The 18,020-nt window shown below is 41.1% G+C and overlaps 3 protein-coding genes across 3 annotated transcripts in view; 2 read left to right on the top strand and 1 right to left on the bottom strand.

The window, feature by feature from the left end:
• The window catches only part of LOC131883118 (synaptogenesis protein syg-2-like), a 44,140-nt gene extending 39,134 nt beyond the window's left edge, over positions 1–5,006 (bottom strand). The window contains exon 1 of the mRNA XM_059230480.1: positions 4,642–5,006. The gene's annotated coding sequence lies outside the window, so the exon portion shown is untranslated. The remainder of the gene's footprint in view (positions 1–4,641) is intronic.
• A 1,096-nt stretch (positions 5,007–6,102) lies between these two features.
• On the top strand, positions 6,103–9,451 carry LOC131883628 (uncharacterized). The gene is made up of 8 exons (XM_059231141.1): positions 6,103–6,290; positions 6,355–6,602; positions 6,667–7,310; positions 7,381–7,953; positions 8,018–8,286; positions 8,350–8,783; positions 8,860–9,063; positions 9,124–9,451. The coding sequence occupies exons 4-8, from the start codon at positions 7,882–7,884 to the stop codon at positions 9,342–9,344; spliced, it is 1,200 nt and encodes a 399-aa protein (XP_059087124.1). The 5' UTR covers positions 6,103–6,290; positions 6,355–6,602; positions 6,667–7,310; positions 7,381–7,881; the 3' UTR covers positions 9,345–9,451.
• A 4,280-nt stretch (positions 9,452–13,731) lies between these two features.
• LOC131884045 (muscle-specific protein 300 kDa-like) overlaps positions 13,732–18,020 on the top strand; it is a 12,204-nt gene continuing 7,915 nt past the window's right edge. The window contains exons 1-3 of the mRNA XM_059231684.1: positions 13,732–13,891; positions 13,955–14,223; positions 14,279–14,709. The gene's annotated coding sequence lies outside the window, so the exon portion shown is untranslated. The remainder of the gene's footprint in view (positions 13,892–13,954; positions 14,224–14,278; positions 14,710–18,020) is intronic.

The following is an 18,020-nucleotide window of genomic DNA, read 5'->3' as shown; positions in this document are numbered from 1 at the left end:
AGTGTAAGTGGGAGAAATCTTGGCAATCTTGGACTCGCCCGAAATATTTGCTTTGTAATTTGGACCAACGGATGTTGGTTGGGTTTTGGAGGTGCTTTACGTCAAAGAGGCCTCGTGACCGGGAGTGCGTGTCACATTTGGTGGAATGACAAAAAGTTGAGGCAGATTCTCCAATTACTCCTACCTATTACAATCACCCAGCACTTTCCGGATATGCGAGTACTTCCAATCTCAAAATGGACAAGGCCTCCAGACTTGATATGGAGAGTGAAGCTCCACTGTGGAAAGTGGAAGGTGCCATGTTGGAACATTTTAATTTTGGAAATTGGAATCATTTGATAAACGCTTCCACTTTTTTTGGATGGCCTTTGATTTGGCAAGTCTTTTCTAGCAATTTAAGTAGACTTTTGGAGGACTATTTTTTGTCAGTGTTTGAGCAGATGGGATCCTGACGGAAAATGTGGAACAAGAAAGGGGACAAGGTGGGACGGAGGTGAAAAGTGATATCGTTATTACATTAGCGTCCTCACAACAAATGGTATTCATGAGGTGAGCTATGGGATTCCGATTAGAAAAATATTACATTCAGAGCAGCTCTGCCAAACCCTTCCTTCTTCTTGGTCTCTGTTATGTTATCATACTATATGGATTTGTGTAATGGACGTGCATGTAGTAAAATAAAAGTTATGCTTGGCATGATAATTCAAGTTCCGACTTCCCAACCACGTCTTCGTTTTGGGAGTCGCGTCATTATTAAGAGAGTCGTAATTATTGGCATTTGATTGCTTCCTTATAAATTATTTCCCTCAGAGGACCTGTCATGAAGGTGTCCAAAGCAGAACTTTCCCCTTTCCCTTGGAGGATCAAGTGTAAATATTGCCAAACCAAAGAGTGGATCGAGTCTCAAACGTCTCCATCCAATTGGTTGAAAGCTGATGATGGCCAATACGTTTTGTTTTCCACCAAATGGAAATGCAAAAGTGCTGAAGAAACTTTGGAACATGCTCTTCAGTGTTCCACCTCGCCTGTCAATCTCTCTCCCACTACACATCCCTTTGAGGCCATTTCGCAGTTTTTCCCTCTATAAATGGCTCATTTAGAATGTTTAGAGGTCCTTCCAATTCATTTAATACCCAGCATAATGTGTTGGATGAGAATGACTACTGTACAGTCTCTGTTTGTCCATATTACTCTCTGTGACGAACAATGTATGTACGCGTACACCTCATTCTCCAACCTTCTTGGCCTTCTCCTGACCCTAAGAAGGAAATTCTCAGGCCAACCTCGTTGTCATTCTTATTCAGGTGGCATGCATTTAAAATCAGAGGCACGGTAGAATTGAATTAGCCCAGAAAGTTACCACCAGTCTCCACCACCGACAATACCAACACTACCAACACCCTCTGTTCGTGTTCTCCGCCAGCCTCCTCCGTCTCCTCGTCGTCCTCGTCCTCCTCCGAGTTTCTCGTGCCAGGCTCTTCGAGTTCAAAGGCATTTCTCATCTTGATTTATAACCACAAAGCATAGGCTCATAAAATATTCATTAACGACGAGTTCTTAGCTCTTTATGAGTGAAAGTGCAAACCATGACTGTTTGGCAGGAGAAACTCGGAGATGGAGAGAAAGAGAGAGAGCAAGTGTGCCTTGCTCGATCCCTTCCAAAATCAGAAGGGTCATCAAGTTGAAGCTCAGACTTGTCGGGATACTTTGAACGTTTGGGTGGCTGGAAATGGTACAGAGAAGGGGATTTGGTGCAAATTTAATCACCTTCAGCTCTTTGTTCCAAGTTTGGAACATTTATGGGGTCCTGGAAACACTCAATCAATTGGGAGGTTGAGCAGTCAGAAACACATTGAATAGATCATGATTTTGCATTTGTTTTGTTGACACATTCATTGTTATGACCCTTACTCGAGTCTATGTCCCTTTTGGAAAAGCTGGAATACGGCCTTTTTCAAGATCAAGCGAGTCCAATATTTCCAGACAGCTAACTCCATTCATCGCCAAGAATATTCCACATGTTCAGCCGATATCCTTGTGAGTCATTTAGATACTGTAAATGATCACTTCTAGAATGTCTTCTACACAACAGGAATCACTCTTTCCAGAGCGTACACTGTGTTTAAGAATTATATATTTAAGATCCATGTTTGAGACGAGAATTTCACCCTTTTGTACTAGGGCTACTCTGTCAACGTCTGAACTCGCCACGTGTGTCAGGTACGCTTCATATTGGAAAAAAAATCCGCAATCAGTTGTAGCTCATCATCTCCCCCAAACAAGGAGTGACTAGGAGAAAATGTAATCCTTTATTCACATCCCATTCCTAAGCTGTACTAAGATGTACTTGTCTTTTACGTCGGTATTCGCTCCCTTGCAAATTCATTTTATGGGGAACAAGGTCAGATTTTTGGAAATATTTCCATGGACACTTGCAAAGAACATACCCCGAGGCAAGATTGAGTTTAAAAAGGGAAATGACGCGATTCATTTGCGTGATTAAATGAATGGCCAATGAAGCAATCGGGAATGAACTTTGCTTGTAAAATGTGTTGATTCACGTAGGAGTTTCAGTATTTCGACGCCAACGTACTAATAAGGACCTTGTCCCGATTGAGATGACCATAGCTTTCGTTAATCAATATTGATTTAAGTCACATTTTTTAACACGAGGATTCTTGATTATTGTCCGAAAGGAACTGATCGTTTAGGGGTTAATTGTTAAACCCTGAATATATGTTTTAGAGGGCTTAATGAAGAGCACGTATGCTGGACATGAATGATCGAAAATGCAAAAGAAATCAAGCCATTGAAAAAAAGGCTTCTAGTTTCCATGAGAGCAAAACATCAAACTCGGAAAATATGGTAAGTCCCATGAAAAGGGTCACCTGTCATTTGACCCATATTTGTTAGACTTTTGGCAATACTGGGTATGCTTGAGAAGCTTTGGAGAGGGAACATGTCAAATCCTGGCAATTTGCTAGATGCATTACTTCTCTAAGTAATAAACTTGATTTGATCTTTTTTGTACTTCATACATTCTACATGGAGACACGATTCAGACGCAATGCCTTCGAATCATTGACAATGAATCAATATTGTTTAAACGTTTATAATCGTGTTATTTTTCTTGGAAAATTGATAAATGGAGCAGACAAAGTAATTGCTGTGTGAAAGAGGAAATGATCAACAAAGATAAGTGACTGAGTAACGATCCTTTTTTAAAAGGCTTGGATATATTTTTCTATTGATAAAATATTGGTTTTAGCAGAGAAATTGAGTTCTAGTTACAAGGCAGCGACTTTGCATTAGGAATTGAGACATTCTATGCTAACTTGAGAGAAGATGGAAACTTGCCTTAATCCAAGATGTAACGATGTAACGCAGAGAAAAGTAACTCGACCTCGTGCTGCAAATGGGCCAAATTCAGCAATCGTAACTCCTGTTTTTCCAATTCTTTGATTTTTCGATGGATCTTGTATTTCCAATGCCCAGTAAATCAAATTTGATTTTTTTTGTCGTTTTTATCAATGTGAACCTTCCAAACGCCAGGCAAACCCTTCGCTACATATTGACAGCACGAATAATACGCACTACTAATGCTACCACGGAACTTAAAACTTTAGACAGTACTCGCATTGAGCCAATGGTTTACTCTTTTGTGTGACATAGACTTTTTCTTAACTCTGCGTGAGCTAGCTTTTTTTCGTACGAGTTCCAATTCTCATTGGACTGGACACGACCAGTGTCGAATTGTTTTCAATTGCGACAGCATTTGGGAGCGAAAGAGGTCCCTAGGGGCTCGTCATTGACAGCCATTGATACCTGATTGGTGTCCCAAACACACAGGGTAATCCACACTAACCTCAAATGCGGTTGTCTGGGTCAATAGCCATCATCCCAAATGCTTTCCCTTCGACGTGTTATTTTCTTAGAAAAAAAAGCATCTAGGATTCGCTGGAAGGTTCCAAGCTCTTGATCACACAAGGGTCTCTGGAGGGTGAACGCCAATTTTTGTCAAGTGTGCATTTTGATTGAAGTTCCATTATCAATGCACTCTCAGGTTATCTTTCTCCCTCCTCCAGATCGTCCCATTCATCCATGGTTTCGTTACCTTCTGATGGGGGCTCGTTCAGCGAATAAAGAAGAAGGAGCCACGTTGGAACAAGAAAGTGTCCCACCACGAATGAACCAAGACCCACATCTCTGATGCGTGCTTGACAGGAAAAGAGACCCTTTTGACTGAGCTTGACATGGTAGATGCCCTAAAGAGATTATTTGATTGGCTCTACATTTCAACAGAGAGAAAAAGACCAAACAACTTTGAAGGAACAGGAGTTCAGTGAATGAATCCGATGATATGAGTGATCCCTAGTAACTCAATATCTTTAGCATTTTTGCAGAATCAAATTAATCCGCTATTCCACGACGAGTCATTGATAAAAAAGAGAAAGACGTAAAGCACTCAGATTAGCGCCTTTGTGCTAAAAGTCCTCGCGTTAGAGTTGTCTCGATTCTCATTTTTTATAGCCTTTGTTCCAAGTTCATACTGAATTAGTCATAACTTTGATCTGTTTAATTTACCTAGCGTCAATGAACTAACAGTCAGTGAATAATAGTGATCAATGGCACTGATCTCACCTGTCTAATCACGTCACCCACTTGTCTTCGTTCACTTTCAAGCTCAACTCAATCTTGGATCTCTCACTAAACCACGGCCCATCTGCGTGTTCCCATCGTGCAGTGAAAATGATCCCAATTCCGAGGCTCGAGTGGTTCTGCTTCTGTGTGCCATTCTGGCGTTGAAGGCTCCGAGCCACGCACTTGTTCCACTTTTCCTTCACTTGGTCATGGGCTAGGCTCGAGGTGTGAGGCCAAGGGAAATCTTGGGTTCACGCCTTCTCAACTCATCCTCTTATTTCCGCTTGTTCCACTAAACGAGAGGTGCTTTGAAGACGGGAAGGCTTAAATCGAGGAACTGAAAAACAGCGACAAAGAAATGAAGAGGAAACCTTGGTACACTCACATACTGTACTGTATGTAATATATAAAATGGTAGAAGGAAATGAAATATTATAATAAATGAATAACGATTCAAAATATATTGTGTACAATGATGGTTTTCTTTAGCACGCTCATTCAAAATGATGAATGGCATTGAAATCATGTTATATCGTCCGCGAGAAAATAGCAGTAAAAGCTAGTTGTAATCCAGAATACCAACATTGGTGAGATCGGTTGCAATAAAGAAGCGTTGTCAAAAGATGGACCCTTTTTGAAAAAAAGGATTAAAATAGTGTCACTCTTGTTTCTGCTTTTGTTCTTACATGCAAAGGTCGTTTGTTGTTGGACTTTATCTAAAAAGAAAAAAGATGCCAAGGTCTATAGAGTATAGACACATCCAGTACTGACAATACTTATTCAAATTATAAAAAAACATTGGTTTTGCTCTGATGCCGTTGATACAACACAAAGTCAAGGGAATATGTTGCAAAAAGTAAACAGACTTGAAAACATCGAAACATATTCCTCAAAACTAAATATACTTTTCACATGTTTAGTCTTCCTCGCCTCCCCATGAAAGTTCAGAGGGAAAGGAAAGCTCAAGAACGATCGGCTACAACAAAGTTATTTGATCAAAATAACAAACATACAGAATACTACTATAACGTGAGCCACATGATGTACACACTAAATGAAGCGCATCTAATCGGTTAGGTCTGGTTCTACCTGACCTTGTTTACCCATCATGCAATTTCCCAATCAATGTACTGGCCTCTCCTTGAGCATCCAAGGACTGAGCTCATCCTTCTTATTCCATTCGAGAAGACAAAAGGCCGCTCAACTCCAGGAATGAATCATGAGAGAAAGCGAAGCAGATTTTCGAACTAGGATTCAGCTTGCTTCATGTTACCTTTTAGTTGCCTGATAGACATGGTTTTCCCTCGATTGTTCGACGTGGCTTGACCTTCTGAGATAAAGATTACGGGGAACTTCAAAGGCATAAATGCAAAAATGTGAAAACAAAACTACTAGAATGATCTCATTGTCGACAATCGGATCCAGGGCTTATCTGGGATTAGTAACTCCTGTATAAAACAATTGAGCTTGCCCAGGAAGTCATCAATCAACCGCGAGATTTTGAGCCCTGAATAGCTCACTATTATAAAGAAACAATTATTACCCTATCTTTGGAATCCAAGAAATCCAAGAAAATGAAAGCCTTTGTTATCGGCCTTTTCTTGGCTGCTATTTCCTTTGACTTGGCCATGTCTGCATGTGAAGTGAAGGTAGGTAAAATGTCTACCTCAAATTGATATCCTATTTTAATTACAAACATTTTTTTAATGATAGTTGGAGGTCTTGGAGTGTACTGAACTCGCCGACGGTGACTTTCCTTTGGATGTTGATGGAAAATTCAAAGTTATCAGTGTTAGAAATTCCCAGATCACCAAATTACCCTCTAATGCCTTTGGATCGGCCAAGGCAAACATTTTTGAGATATCTGATAATTCAGCATTAGAAGAAATTGAGGCCAACTTCTTTGGTTCAGACTCCGTGGTGGTCAGGGAGATTCTGATTATCAACAACAACAAATTGAGGTACAATCATATAATTTTCAAAAGAGTAACAAGTCCCTTTAAAACTATATTATTTCGCTTTCAGGTCATTCCCTTGGAACAATTTGGCAGCGTTAGTTGGGTTGGAGAAGTTTTATCTCATCAGCTCAGCTGTTCCAGCATTGGAGAGCTATCTCCCTTGGCCAGCCTCTGTTGCCGAGATTGACCTCACCGATAACCTTGAAATTTCTGTCATCCCGCCATTTGCCTTTCAAAAGGCAAAGCACATCAAATCCCTGAACCTGAAGAACCTTAGCCCAGAACTGACCATCCAAAGTGATGGCCTTTACACCACCTCTTTAGAAGAGCCTTCGCTATCGTTCTTCTCTTCAGAAGAACTCAATGAGGCCGACATGGTCCTGGAAAAAGATATCTTTGGATTCCTCCAAGACGGCGAATCTTGGACTAAGGTCGATGCTCGATTTCCTGACTTTCCTGAGAACTCCTTCCGTCTCATTTTGAAGGAATATTTCGATCAAGGCCGCACGGAATATCTATCCAGTTCCAACGGTCAAACGAAAGTCAAAAATTGCGATTGCAGCATTGCTTGGCTCTACAAAGATGCTCATAAATATGGCTTGAGCGAGTACATCAGTCTGGTTGGAGAAAATAACGTGGTTTGTGAAGGAATTGGACCGGTTTTGGAAACCACAGATGAGGCCTTCATTGAAAAGATGGACTCTTGTCCTCGTAAGTTCGACTTAGAAACGTACTTCTCAGAGATGAGTCATAGCTAAATGTACTCTTGTAAACGTTACAGACACTGAATTGCCGTATCCAGACCAAAACCCTTGTGAAGGCTTCGAATCCCTGGTCCCAAATCCCGCGGATTGTAAATGTTACTTCAATTGTAACCATCTTGGACAAAACATGGGAGAGACATGTTGCCCTGGAAACCTCGTGTTCGATCCCATCTTGTCCACGTGTAATCATCCGGAAAATGTGCCAAGTTGCCAACGATGAACAAGATCTTAATCAAGGCTGGATTCACTTCATCAAAGCCAAAGTCAAAGAATTGCCTTGTTGGATCTCACCACTTTTCCGGGCTCAAGCTTAAACATTAAATTTAGCTATTACATAATATGTCCCATTGTCACACGTTTATTAAAACATGATATGATATATAAGCACCTCAGCTCCAAGAAGGCTCTAATCTTGAGCATCGTCATGATCTGCTGATAATGAATTCTCATAAAAATTCAAACCTAGAACGTGTCAGGTTGGCGATTCAACAGTTTCATCAGAGATAGAGAGAGCAATAATGAACAGAGCATTAATATTTATTCCGCTTTTGTCGTTCCTTCATGGAGCCAATGCTGCCTGCACAGTTCAAGTAAGCAATAAAGCTCCATTTGTTTTTCACGGAGAGTCAATACTAACGCAAAGCTCTACCTCAGGATGGAACCACGGAATCATCAGAACAATTGGTATGCACTGGTCTTGTGGACGGAGATCTTCCTCTCAGCGGGTTTGGTGGTCTCTACGAGTCCATTCAGATTACAACAAGCTCAATAACCGCTTTACCTGCCAACGCCTTCGGTGATGCACAAGCTGAGAAGGTTATGATCCAAGACAATCCGGAACTCATCTCGATCGATAAAACGTTCCTTGGAGCTCAAACGGATCTGATTCACAGGCTCGACATCACTAACGCTCCAAAACTTGGGTGAGTCAATTTTTATTCCCAACTTCTTCCATTGAATATGGGCCAAAACAACTTTCGAATTAGGTCATTTGATTGGTCCATGCTCGAAACGTTGTCGGATCTGCACACCTTTGTACTAACCGGATCCGGTATCACAACTCTGACATCAGACATTCCATGGCAAGCAGCCATAAACTATATTGACTTATCCAATAACAATGGGATCACTGAAATCCCCGCTAATGCGTTCAAAAAGGCAACGCATTTGGCATCCTTGACCATGAATGATATGAACAAGGACATTGCTCTGAGGAGTAAGGCCCTCCAGATCACCACCACACAATTGCCTCATTTGTTTTTCACCACCCTGCCCGATGGTCAATCCGTAATTGAGGATGACGCCTTCGGGGATGTGAGCGGTGGAGAGTTGTGGGGATTTTTAGAGGGACAGTTTATGGACTTTCCTGAAGGAGCCTTCCGACTTCTCTTGAAGAGCCACTTTGACAAATATTCTCAAGGTTAGCCACCACTTTGTTCTGTGTTCATATTTATGTACAAACAAGCTGAAACTTTGCAATCTGATCATATTGGCAGAGTTCATCATTCCTAAAAATGGAAAGACCCAGGTCAGGGATTGCTCCAATTGTTCCATCTCTTGGCTCTACAACGACGCCTTCAGATTTGGAAGGGATGAATACAAGCGACTGGTGGGCGACGAGAATGTTGTCTGCGAAGGTATTGGACCAGTTTTGGAATCTAGTGATGATGGCTTCAACGCAGAGATGGAAGATTGTCCAGGTAAAGATTTGCTGGTCAATGAATTTCAGAATGTATGGTAATGTTTGACTGTGCTTTCAGTCACAGATATGCCTGGTCCAAGTGAGAATCCTTGCGAAGGTCACGGGGCTAGTGGAGGGTTATCGGACACCGTTCCAGATGATGAGGATTGCCATTGTTTCTATCATTGTAACTCCTTGGATGAAGTCTCTGGGCATGATTGTTGTCAACCTGGATTGGGATACGACCATGAGATTCCCGGGTGCAACTGGGAGGACCAAGTTCCCGGATGTCAAGAGTAGATGAGTGCTAATGATTCATATGGACATTTTGACCCCATTGGTCAGGGCAATCTTTTTTGGCCAGTCATAAAAGGTGGAAATAGATGGAACTTTTCTTAACTCAAAAATGAAGCCCATTTAATTGTCTAGCTCTGGTTTTAGTTGACCTTGTTTTCCCATCATGGTATTTCCAAGAAACTCTACAAGCTTTCAGACCTTTTCAATACGTCAACATGCCTGTCCAAGCCAAAATCTGCGCTACAACTTATTTCCTAAGTTCGTTCATAATGATGTAATTTGTTTGGTTTTGAAGCCAAAATTATCTGGAATAACACAAACGAAAAATTAGTCTCGCAGAACTTTATAATCAAATAAAACTTTTGAAAAGCATCAGTAATCAAAATGACAGACCATATAGATGAATTATATCACATTTCTGCTCACCCGGTAAATGCTAAATCAGTTGGGTGACCGTGCTAAGATGCGTTCAGAATCCCTGGTCATTTAGAGGAAGGACTTCATGGTTTCATCATCTTCTCAACACCTTCGCAGCAATCAAAGTGAGAGAAATTGGCCTATAATTACTGGGGAGCAACTTAAAGATTGGCACAACGTGAGCTAACTATAGTGAAGAGGGAAACTTGCCCTGATCCAAGATGCATCGCATCCAGTACGAGAAAACAGGAGCAAGAACCAGTGAACATCTCATCAGAAACTGAGATGTCACACCATCAGGGCCAGGGGAGCTCGAGAGTCTCAATTCCCTGAGAGCCTCCAAAGCATCTTGATCTGTGACTTCAAGATCGTTTAATAGCTCAACTTGACTAGGCTCGCCAATCTCAACAACCGCATCGATTGAGTGATGGGCTGTTGCAAGCAGTTCTCCAGACCTGGAGATGTACCGTGCACTGGGAGCAGACAACGAAAGGGCAATGAGTACTAGTTCTTTTGTAGGTCTAAAAGCGTGAGTTTTGCTTAAACTTTGGTATACAGATCAATAACATAAAACACTAATGTTATTTTCATCACGTTGTCATATGTTGCTATCAAACTGGTGTGCAATGCATAAAATGACCAGAAATGTTGCAAAATGGCCATTGTACCACACTATTCTCACATGGCACGTACAAAAGCTTTCAGCCATTAAGGATATAATCTACAATGTGCCATCATATATAGTATGTATAGGGCTTTTCAAGTGGACGCGTTCATGAACTACTGACGATATTCCATGGAGTAAAATTGAAGACAACATGCCCAGCCAAACCGCTCAGTGCATGCGTTGAATTTTGACATATATTCCATTTTACATGCTTGTCTAGGCAAACAGCATTTTGGTATTGAGCCAATTTGATAATGCATTCACCGAATTACACCAAACATAGTCATTTTGTTTGGTTGTGTAACACACCTTACTCAAAATCATTCGATTTTGGAAAATTCAATGAGCGGATGGTGCGAGTTGTGCCAGACCACATTTTTCCTTGAATTTCCTTCACTTGACCACAGACTTCTAGAAATATGGACTGCGAACGAGCTTCCCGGCAAATCAGCCTGCTCTTGGTCATAGCCACTCTGAGCCACTTTTCGAATTAAAGTAATAAAATAAGAAACGTAGATCCCTTCAATTAACGGTAGGTCAATTTTTATCATTTACAAAGTCGATCGTTTCAAAGTTATGTTGTCAAAAGCTTATGTAGCTGACCAAGAGCATGCCGAAAATTCAAATTTTATGTAGTGTTTACTACATAACTTTGAACATGTCTCCTGAATTCCCTAAGCATAGGTTTAGGCTCAAACTTGTCTGAGTTCATCTATTCAACAAGATCTTGGGGTAGTATGAAGTGCTTATTTGGAATAAGATGAGCGGTTTAGGAGATAGGATATTTTTGCTTCCGTTTGCAGTCCATGTCTCTAGAAGTCCGTGACTTGACATACCCTAAAGGTTTAAAAAGTAAAAAAGGCCTTTTGAACAAAGAGATAAAAGTGTCAGGTGATAAGTTTTCGTTACAAAGCTCTTGCACCTTATTATTTCAAAAGGATGGCAAACTTGAAGAATTAAGACAAAGTTGTGCTGACAGAAATACATTTGATACATCAAAAAAGATCTAGCTCAATGGGTTTTTTCTAATGCATTTCATAATCAAAAGATCAAAAACATCAAGTTCACACCCATCATTCATATGAATCCAATATGTATCAAGGCTAAACTCATGGATTGTTACTTTTCTTCATTTCTTCCATTTTTTGGGAAGAGCAACATTACCATGTGGTTATAGGCCAGATCACTTCGCAAGCCAACAACTTTAGAGCCTGGGGACAAAATACAGAATAGGGTCCCAAGGCCTAATTACAAACACTTCACTTTAGTTGATTGAAAATAAGAGTATGGGTCCACAAGTTGGGGGCTCAGGGTTGGACACAGGTTGCTGTTAGCCGTCTGGGGATAGAGTTGATAGAGTTGAAATTCCCACTGGCTTTTTGCAACATTTTTTGAAACCTTTAAAGCTCTCTCAGGGTGTTTTGAAGGCCGTTGACACTATGGGGAGTAACGGCCAATCAAATGATTCATCTTGGTCACTGATCTGAGAGCAAACAAACTTGGCTTCTCAGTCGTGTCCCTTGCTCCTCAATGCAAGCACACTTTTCAGGGAAATACATGATTGACATTCTTTTACACAGATTCACAGGCATACAGGCTGAGAGACACTCACTCACAAATACTCGTTGCCTGCCCAATCAGATGTCAATAATCTTAACTTCTTAATGCTGATCAAACTCTTTCATGGTTTAGCCATAGCCTCTACATACATTTTCTATGGGTTCACCATCAACATCAAAGGATCATACAGGGTGTTTCATCTTTCCCCTAGAGCTTGCATACAGGGTGGAAAGAAATTAAGGGCCGCTCGTTGTCGCTTCTGAAAATCCTACATCCTAGCTCAAAGAATGATTTGATCAGATTGAATCTCCAGTTTTCATAAAAAGGGATTATTGAAAAAACTAACACCATACCACGAATGATCCGATTTTTATCCAAAGGAGATTGGTAGCCTTCTGATGCTTAGCCACCGGAAGATTGAGTCTTGAAAATCCAGATTTCGGCCGTCCGTCCGGTCTGTTCTAAAAGAATTTATTGCATTTCCATGAGGGTCTCCACTTTCCAATGGTTTGAGGATGAACACTGAAAGGCTTACCAACGTTCCTTTGTCTTTGCCGGCCTTCAGATGCCCTTAGCCTTGGTTCTGACCTTCAGACTGCGCTCACTTGAATTTTCAGACATTGTTTTAACGGCACTTTATCAGAGGGCTACCCATTGTCTCCAGGACATCGTTAAACCATTTGTAATACGTCATTAGGTTCTGAACAATTCCTCTTAATGAATGCTTGTGGTTTAACGTCAAAAAAATCTTCGACTAGGGAGAAATGTTATGAAAAACAGCCATGGAGGCCCTTAATTTCTTTACACCCTGTAAGAGCAGATAGCCTTAGAATTCGACCTGACTGCCTAAACCACACTACGTACTTTCCGTTTTCAACCGGTCATTTTCGATGGAAGACCTAACCCTGAATAAAGTCCAACTTTTTTTTTCAGACTAGCCACAATTGCTGGATTAGATTTGCTGTTTAGCCTTGTCGTTCATTTGCAACTCTTTTCGAACAACGTCTTCCTAAATTTTAAAACTTTGTCTGTGTCCCCCTTTCGGAACACGCTCAGAGATTGCTAGATTGGAGCAAACTGCCTCAAAAACTGAAACTATTTTATCAATGGCTGCATCTATGGATTATTCCTGTTTCAGAATGGAAACCAGATCTAGTCCTTCTAACCTTTCTGCAATTTGGGGCCAGTGTTCGTCTTTGAGCTTGAATTTAGCTAGACCGACCTTTCTGGCCGGTTTTACTCTAGACCATACCTACTTTTGAGTAAATGTCGACCCTTTCCCAAGAAAATAATGATCTTGGAGATTACTAGGCATCAGTTCAGGGCAATTGCAATCAGTTCTCCGACTCCTGGTTTCCTTTGAGATGTCCACAAATTGCGAAGTTTTGTATGTCCTCGTTCATTTACGACCAAGGACTGGAGGAGCCATTCATGTTGGATTACGACGGACTTGCAAAGACATGTATACATCATACATAATTGATATACATTTTATCAGGATTCTTCACAACGTTTGATGAACTATCGTTCATCCTGTAATTCATTTATCCATATCATATCAGGATGATGTACTCAATATGCACGGAACAAGCCTTGCCGGATCTTACCACTTTTCCGGGCTCAAGCTAAAAAAATACATTCAACTATTAAATAATACGTCCTATTGTCAAACGTTTATGAAAACGTGATATGGTATATAAACACCTGGGCTCCAAGAAGGCTTTGATCCTAAACACCGCTATCATCTGCAGATAATGGGTTATCTTAAAGATTCAAGTCAAGCCTTTGAACGGATCGATTTGACCATTAGACAGTTGCTGAGAGAGAGAGAGCAATGAACAAAGTATTAATTGTTATTCCCCTCTTGGCGTTTCTTCATGGAACCAATGCTGCTTGCTCAGTTCAGGTAAGGAATACAGCTTCATTTGTTTCCATTGGGAGCCAATACTAACCCAATGTTCCAACTCAGATTGGAACAACTGAATCATCAGAACAATTGGTATGCACTAGTCTTGTAGATGGAGATCTTCCTCTGAAAGGGTTTTTTGGAATTTTCGAATTCATTCGAATTGGCTCGAGTTCATTAACGTTTATGCCTAACGTGACCTTGGGAAGTGCCCAATCTGAGACAATCATCATCCAAGACAATTTGGAACTCACGACGATCGACTATATGTTCGCTGGAGCTGGAGTGAATTTTATTCACAAGCTTGAAATCAGGAACGCCCCAAAACTAAGGTGAGCTGATTTTTGTCCAAATAATTCTTCATTGATCAAGACAGTTTTGAATTAGGTTTGATTGGTCCATACTTTCAACTTTACGAGTTCTTCACACTTTTGTGCTTACCGGATCTCCACTCACAACTCTGTCAGTAGACATGCCATGGAAAGATACTATAAATCACATCGATTTATCCAATAACAATGGGATCACTGAAATCCCTGCTAATGCATTCACAAGGGCGACGAATTTGTCATCTTTGACCATGAATGATATGAGCAAGGACATTGTGCTTAGGAGTAAGGCCCTCCGTATCATCACCAGAAAACTGCCTCATTTGTTTTTCAACACCCTACCCTATGGTCAACCCAAGATTGAGGATGATGCTTTCGGCGATGTGAGTGGCGGAGAGTTGTGGGGATTTTTAGAGGGACAGTTTATGGACTTTCCTGAAGGAGCCTTCCGACTTCTCTTGAAGAGACACTTTGACCGATATTCGCAAGGTTAGCCACTATGCAATTTTACGTTCATATTTACAAGCTTCAGCTTTGAAATTTGATTTTATTGGCAGAATTCATCATTCCCATAAATGGAAAGACCCAGGTTCGGGATTGCGCCAGTTGTTCCATATCTTGGCTCTATAACGACGCCTACAGATTTGGAATGGATGAATACAAGCGCTTAGTCGGCGACGAGAATGTTGTTTGTGAAGGTTCCGGACCAGTTTTGGAATCTAGTGATGACGGTTTCAATTCTGAGATGGAGAATTGCCCAAGTAATTATTCATGGTTTAATGGATTTAGGATTGTATGCTAATGTTTCGATCTGTTTTCAGTCATAGATATGCCTGGTCCTATCGAGAATCCTTGCGACGGGTACGGATTATGGCATATTGCTCCAGATGTGGGAGATATCGATTGTTTCTATAAATGTAGTTCCTTTGATGAAGTCGTTGGCCGTGATTGCTGTGAACCTGGATTGCAATACAATCCTGAGCTTCACGCGTGCGCTTGAGAGGGCCAAGTTCCTGGATGTCAAGAGAAGAGCAGTACTTATGATTCGCACGGATATGTTGACCCCATTGGTCAGGACAATTTTTTTTGACAGTCATCAAATGTGGAAATAGATTGAACTTTTTTCTAACTCAAAAATGAAGCCTATCTAATTTGCTAGGTCTGGTCGTTACTTGACTTGTTTACCCATCGTGTAACTTCCCAATATACGGGTATTTTTGGGGTCTCCATGTGCAACCAAGGACAGAGCTCCTCCTTTTTGTTCCATTCGAGAAGACAAAGGGCCGCTCAACTCCAGGAATTAATCAAGAGAGAAAATGAAGTTGATTTTCGAACCGTGTTTCAGCAAACTTCATGTTACTCTTTAGTTAGCTGATATTAATCAGAGTGACTCGAAATCACAATATATGTTGAGAATGCAAGCCGTGTCTTGTGGTATTGACAATTACAGGAGTGATAAAAAGGATTTTTTTCGAAACGAAAGTTTGACGTTATCAAACTCGGGATAAGGACACAATATTCGAAGTAATAGATATCGGCCTTTAGTTCCTGGTGACCGTGCTAAAATGCGTTCAGAATCCGTTCAGTGCGTTCAAATGCGTTCAGGAAGCACTTCATGGCTTTAAGAAACACTGCATCATCTTCTCAATTACCTTCGCAGTATTCGAAGTGAGAGAAAGCGGCCTATAATTACTGGGGAGCAACTTAAAAATTGGAGTAACCTTGAGCTAAATTTAGTGAAGAGGGAAACTTTCCCTGATCCAAGATCCAGCGCATTAAGTACAAGAAAACAGGAGCAAGAACATATGAGCATCTCATCAGAAACTGAGATGTCACACCATCATCAGGACCAGGCGAACTGGAAAGCCTCAAGTCCCTGACAGCCTCCAAAGCATCTTGATCGTTGATTTCAAGATCCTTTAATAGCTCAATTTGACTAGGCCAATATTAAGAAACGGTCATTAGAACAATTAGCTGTTGCTTCTAAACTGTGGGGTTGAAAACACACTTGTTTCCGTGGACTGTAATCCTTTTGCTTGGCTATCGCTCGCTTATCCCAACAAAGGCCGGATCAACTTCTTATGCTTTTCACATTCAATTATTTCTAATGAAATACATATTTCTCTTACCTGAGTTATCTCCATGACGAAGGACACGCAAGAAGACATTGTGAGATTTCTTTTTTGATAGTAGCATGAATGCTGCAAGTGAAAATATCCAAATGGTAAGAAACTAAACCAAGGTGGATGGAAGTACGAGGCGAGTATATATATATAATGTATATATACATATATTTGTTTTTACTTTTATTTCTTTTTATAAAGACAGACATTGGCTCATCTGCGAGCGCCTACCCCTCGCTTGGCGACAGTATATCTCCGGCATAAGACTCCCTGTTGCCCAACCGCCAAATGCTCCAATATCTTTCCAGCTCCACCCAGAGTCGTGTAAAGCTATTGCACCTCCCACACGCCCTGAATGTAGGCTAAATTTTGTTGGGTCAATTTCGGCATGAAGGAGCATCTTTCTTTGATGAGATCGTAATCCATTATAAGACGCTACTGCCGGTAATGCTTTTCCTCGATCAATTTTGGGAAGCAAGGGCGTATCCGGAGAGATGGGAATTCGTTTCAGATATTCTTTTGTTATATAGATAGGGCAGATCTCGTCACCGTATTTGAACAAAAATAACGAGTGACCCATGTGTTCCGGATTGTTTTTCCTCGTGTGGAGTAGTATTTGAACAGAGTAATCATAAATAATCAAATCACGGCGTTGTACTCTTTGGAGGTCCAAAAATCTTGAAACCGTTAGAAAAGCTGTAAGCTCAAACCTAACTCCTCTAAGAACAGCCATAGGTATAATTTTGGTGGAAACACGGCGGAGTTTGGTTAAAGTAGGTTGTACGATCGCCCTCAGGACTTCTTTTGTCATTGGATGTGCCTGGCGAGCCACGGAACCAAGGGATCGGGTGATGCCTTTCAAAGTGAGACGGATAGAGGGATCACTTGCCAGAGATGCCATGCCAAAATGTTCATGAAAGGAGTTTATCCCCTCCAATGCCATATTTGCGGATGCTGGTCCTTTACCTTCGGACACCAATTGAGCTAAGTATCTGTCAACCGAAATTGCGGGTGCAGGCAGCCATGGTTGATCGTGTTTAATACAGAATCGACAAAATTGATCCCAAGCCAATTTGTACTAGTGCCAGGTTCCCTTCGACTTCGAGTTCAGCTTTAGAGAGTCACGCACTGAGTCTGGGCGTGAAACGTGTGCCTCTGAAAGATAATGGCCTCGGTATGTATTCGGAACTTTGTGGAGCATATATTTGCTAGACGAAGGAAGAGAATCGCGTTTTACAGAGTATTAGGAATACACAATTTACAACCATTTTGAATACAGTTGCCTTCCTTAACGAGTTTATGTGAGTCATTCGGTATATTCCCGTCCATCTCGAGGACCAACAAATCAAATCCGAGTTGTCAATGAAACATGTCACTTTGGACTGCTTGTCCCTTGAGACATACAGGTCGAAAACGCATGAATTTGTGTATCATGGCACAAAAATGAATTCCGTCTGGCAATAAAAGGGGCCAAAAATGTGACGCTTGCCATAAGGGTACTATCAACACGCCGGAACATTTTTGAGCAGCGACCTGTTTAATCACTGGAACAATCAATCGGAGGGGTGGGCAGGCATAGAAGAATACTAATTTGTTCCAATCTAAACTAAAGGCGTTGACTCCCACGGCTGAATACATTTCGGCTCTAAACTTCGAAGCAAATTTTAGCCAGTTTCT

This window comes from Tigriopus californicus, chromosome 7 (genome assembly GCF_007210705.1).
Source record: "Tigriopus californicus strain San Diego chromosome 7, Tcal_SD_v2.1, whole genome shotgun sequence".
NCBI lineage: Eukaryota > Metazoa > Arthropoda > Copepoda > Harpacticoida > Harpacticidae > Tigriopus > Tigriopus californicus.
This window is presented reverse-complemented; position numbering and strand designations above follow the sequence as displayed.

What these genes read in the sequence shown, in the direction of transcription:
- LOC131883628 (XM_059231141.1), top strand. Translation starts at nt 7,882, where the DNA reads ATGAACAGAGCATTAATATTTATTCCGCTTTTGTCGTTCCTTCATGGA. An exon ending in ACTAACGCTCCAAAACTTGG is followed by an intron (nt 8,287 to 8,349) that starts GTGAGTCAATTT and finishes CTTTCGAATTAG; the next exon opens with GTCATTTGATTGGTCCATGC. An exon ending in CTTTGACAAATATTCTCAAG is followed by an intron (nt 8,784 to 8,859) that starts GTTAGCCACCAC and finishes TCATATTGGCAG; the next exon opens with AGTTCATCATTCCTAAAAAT.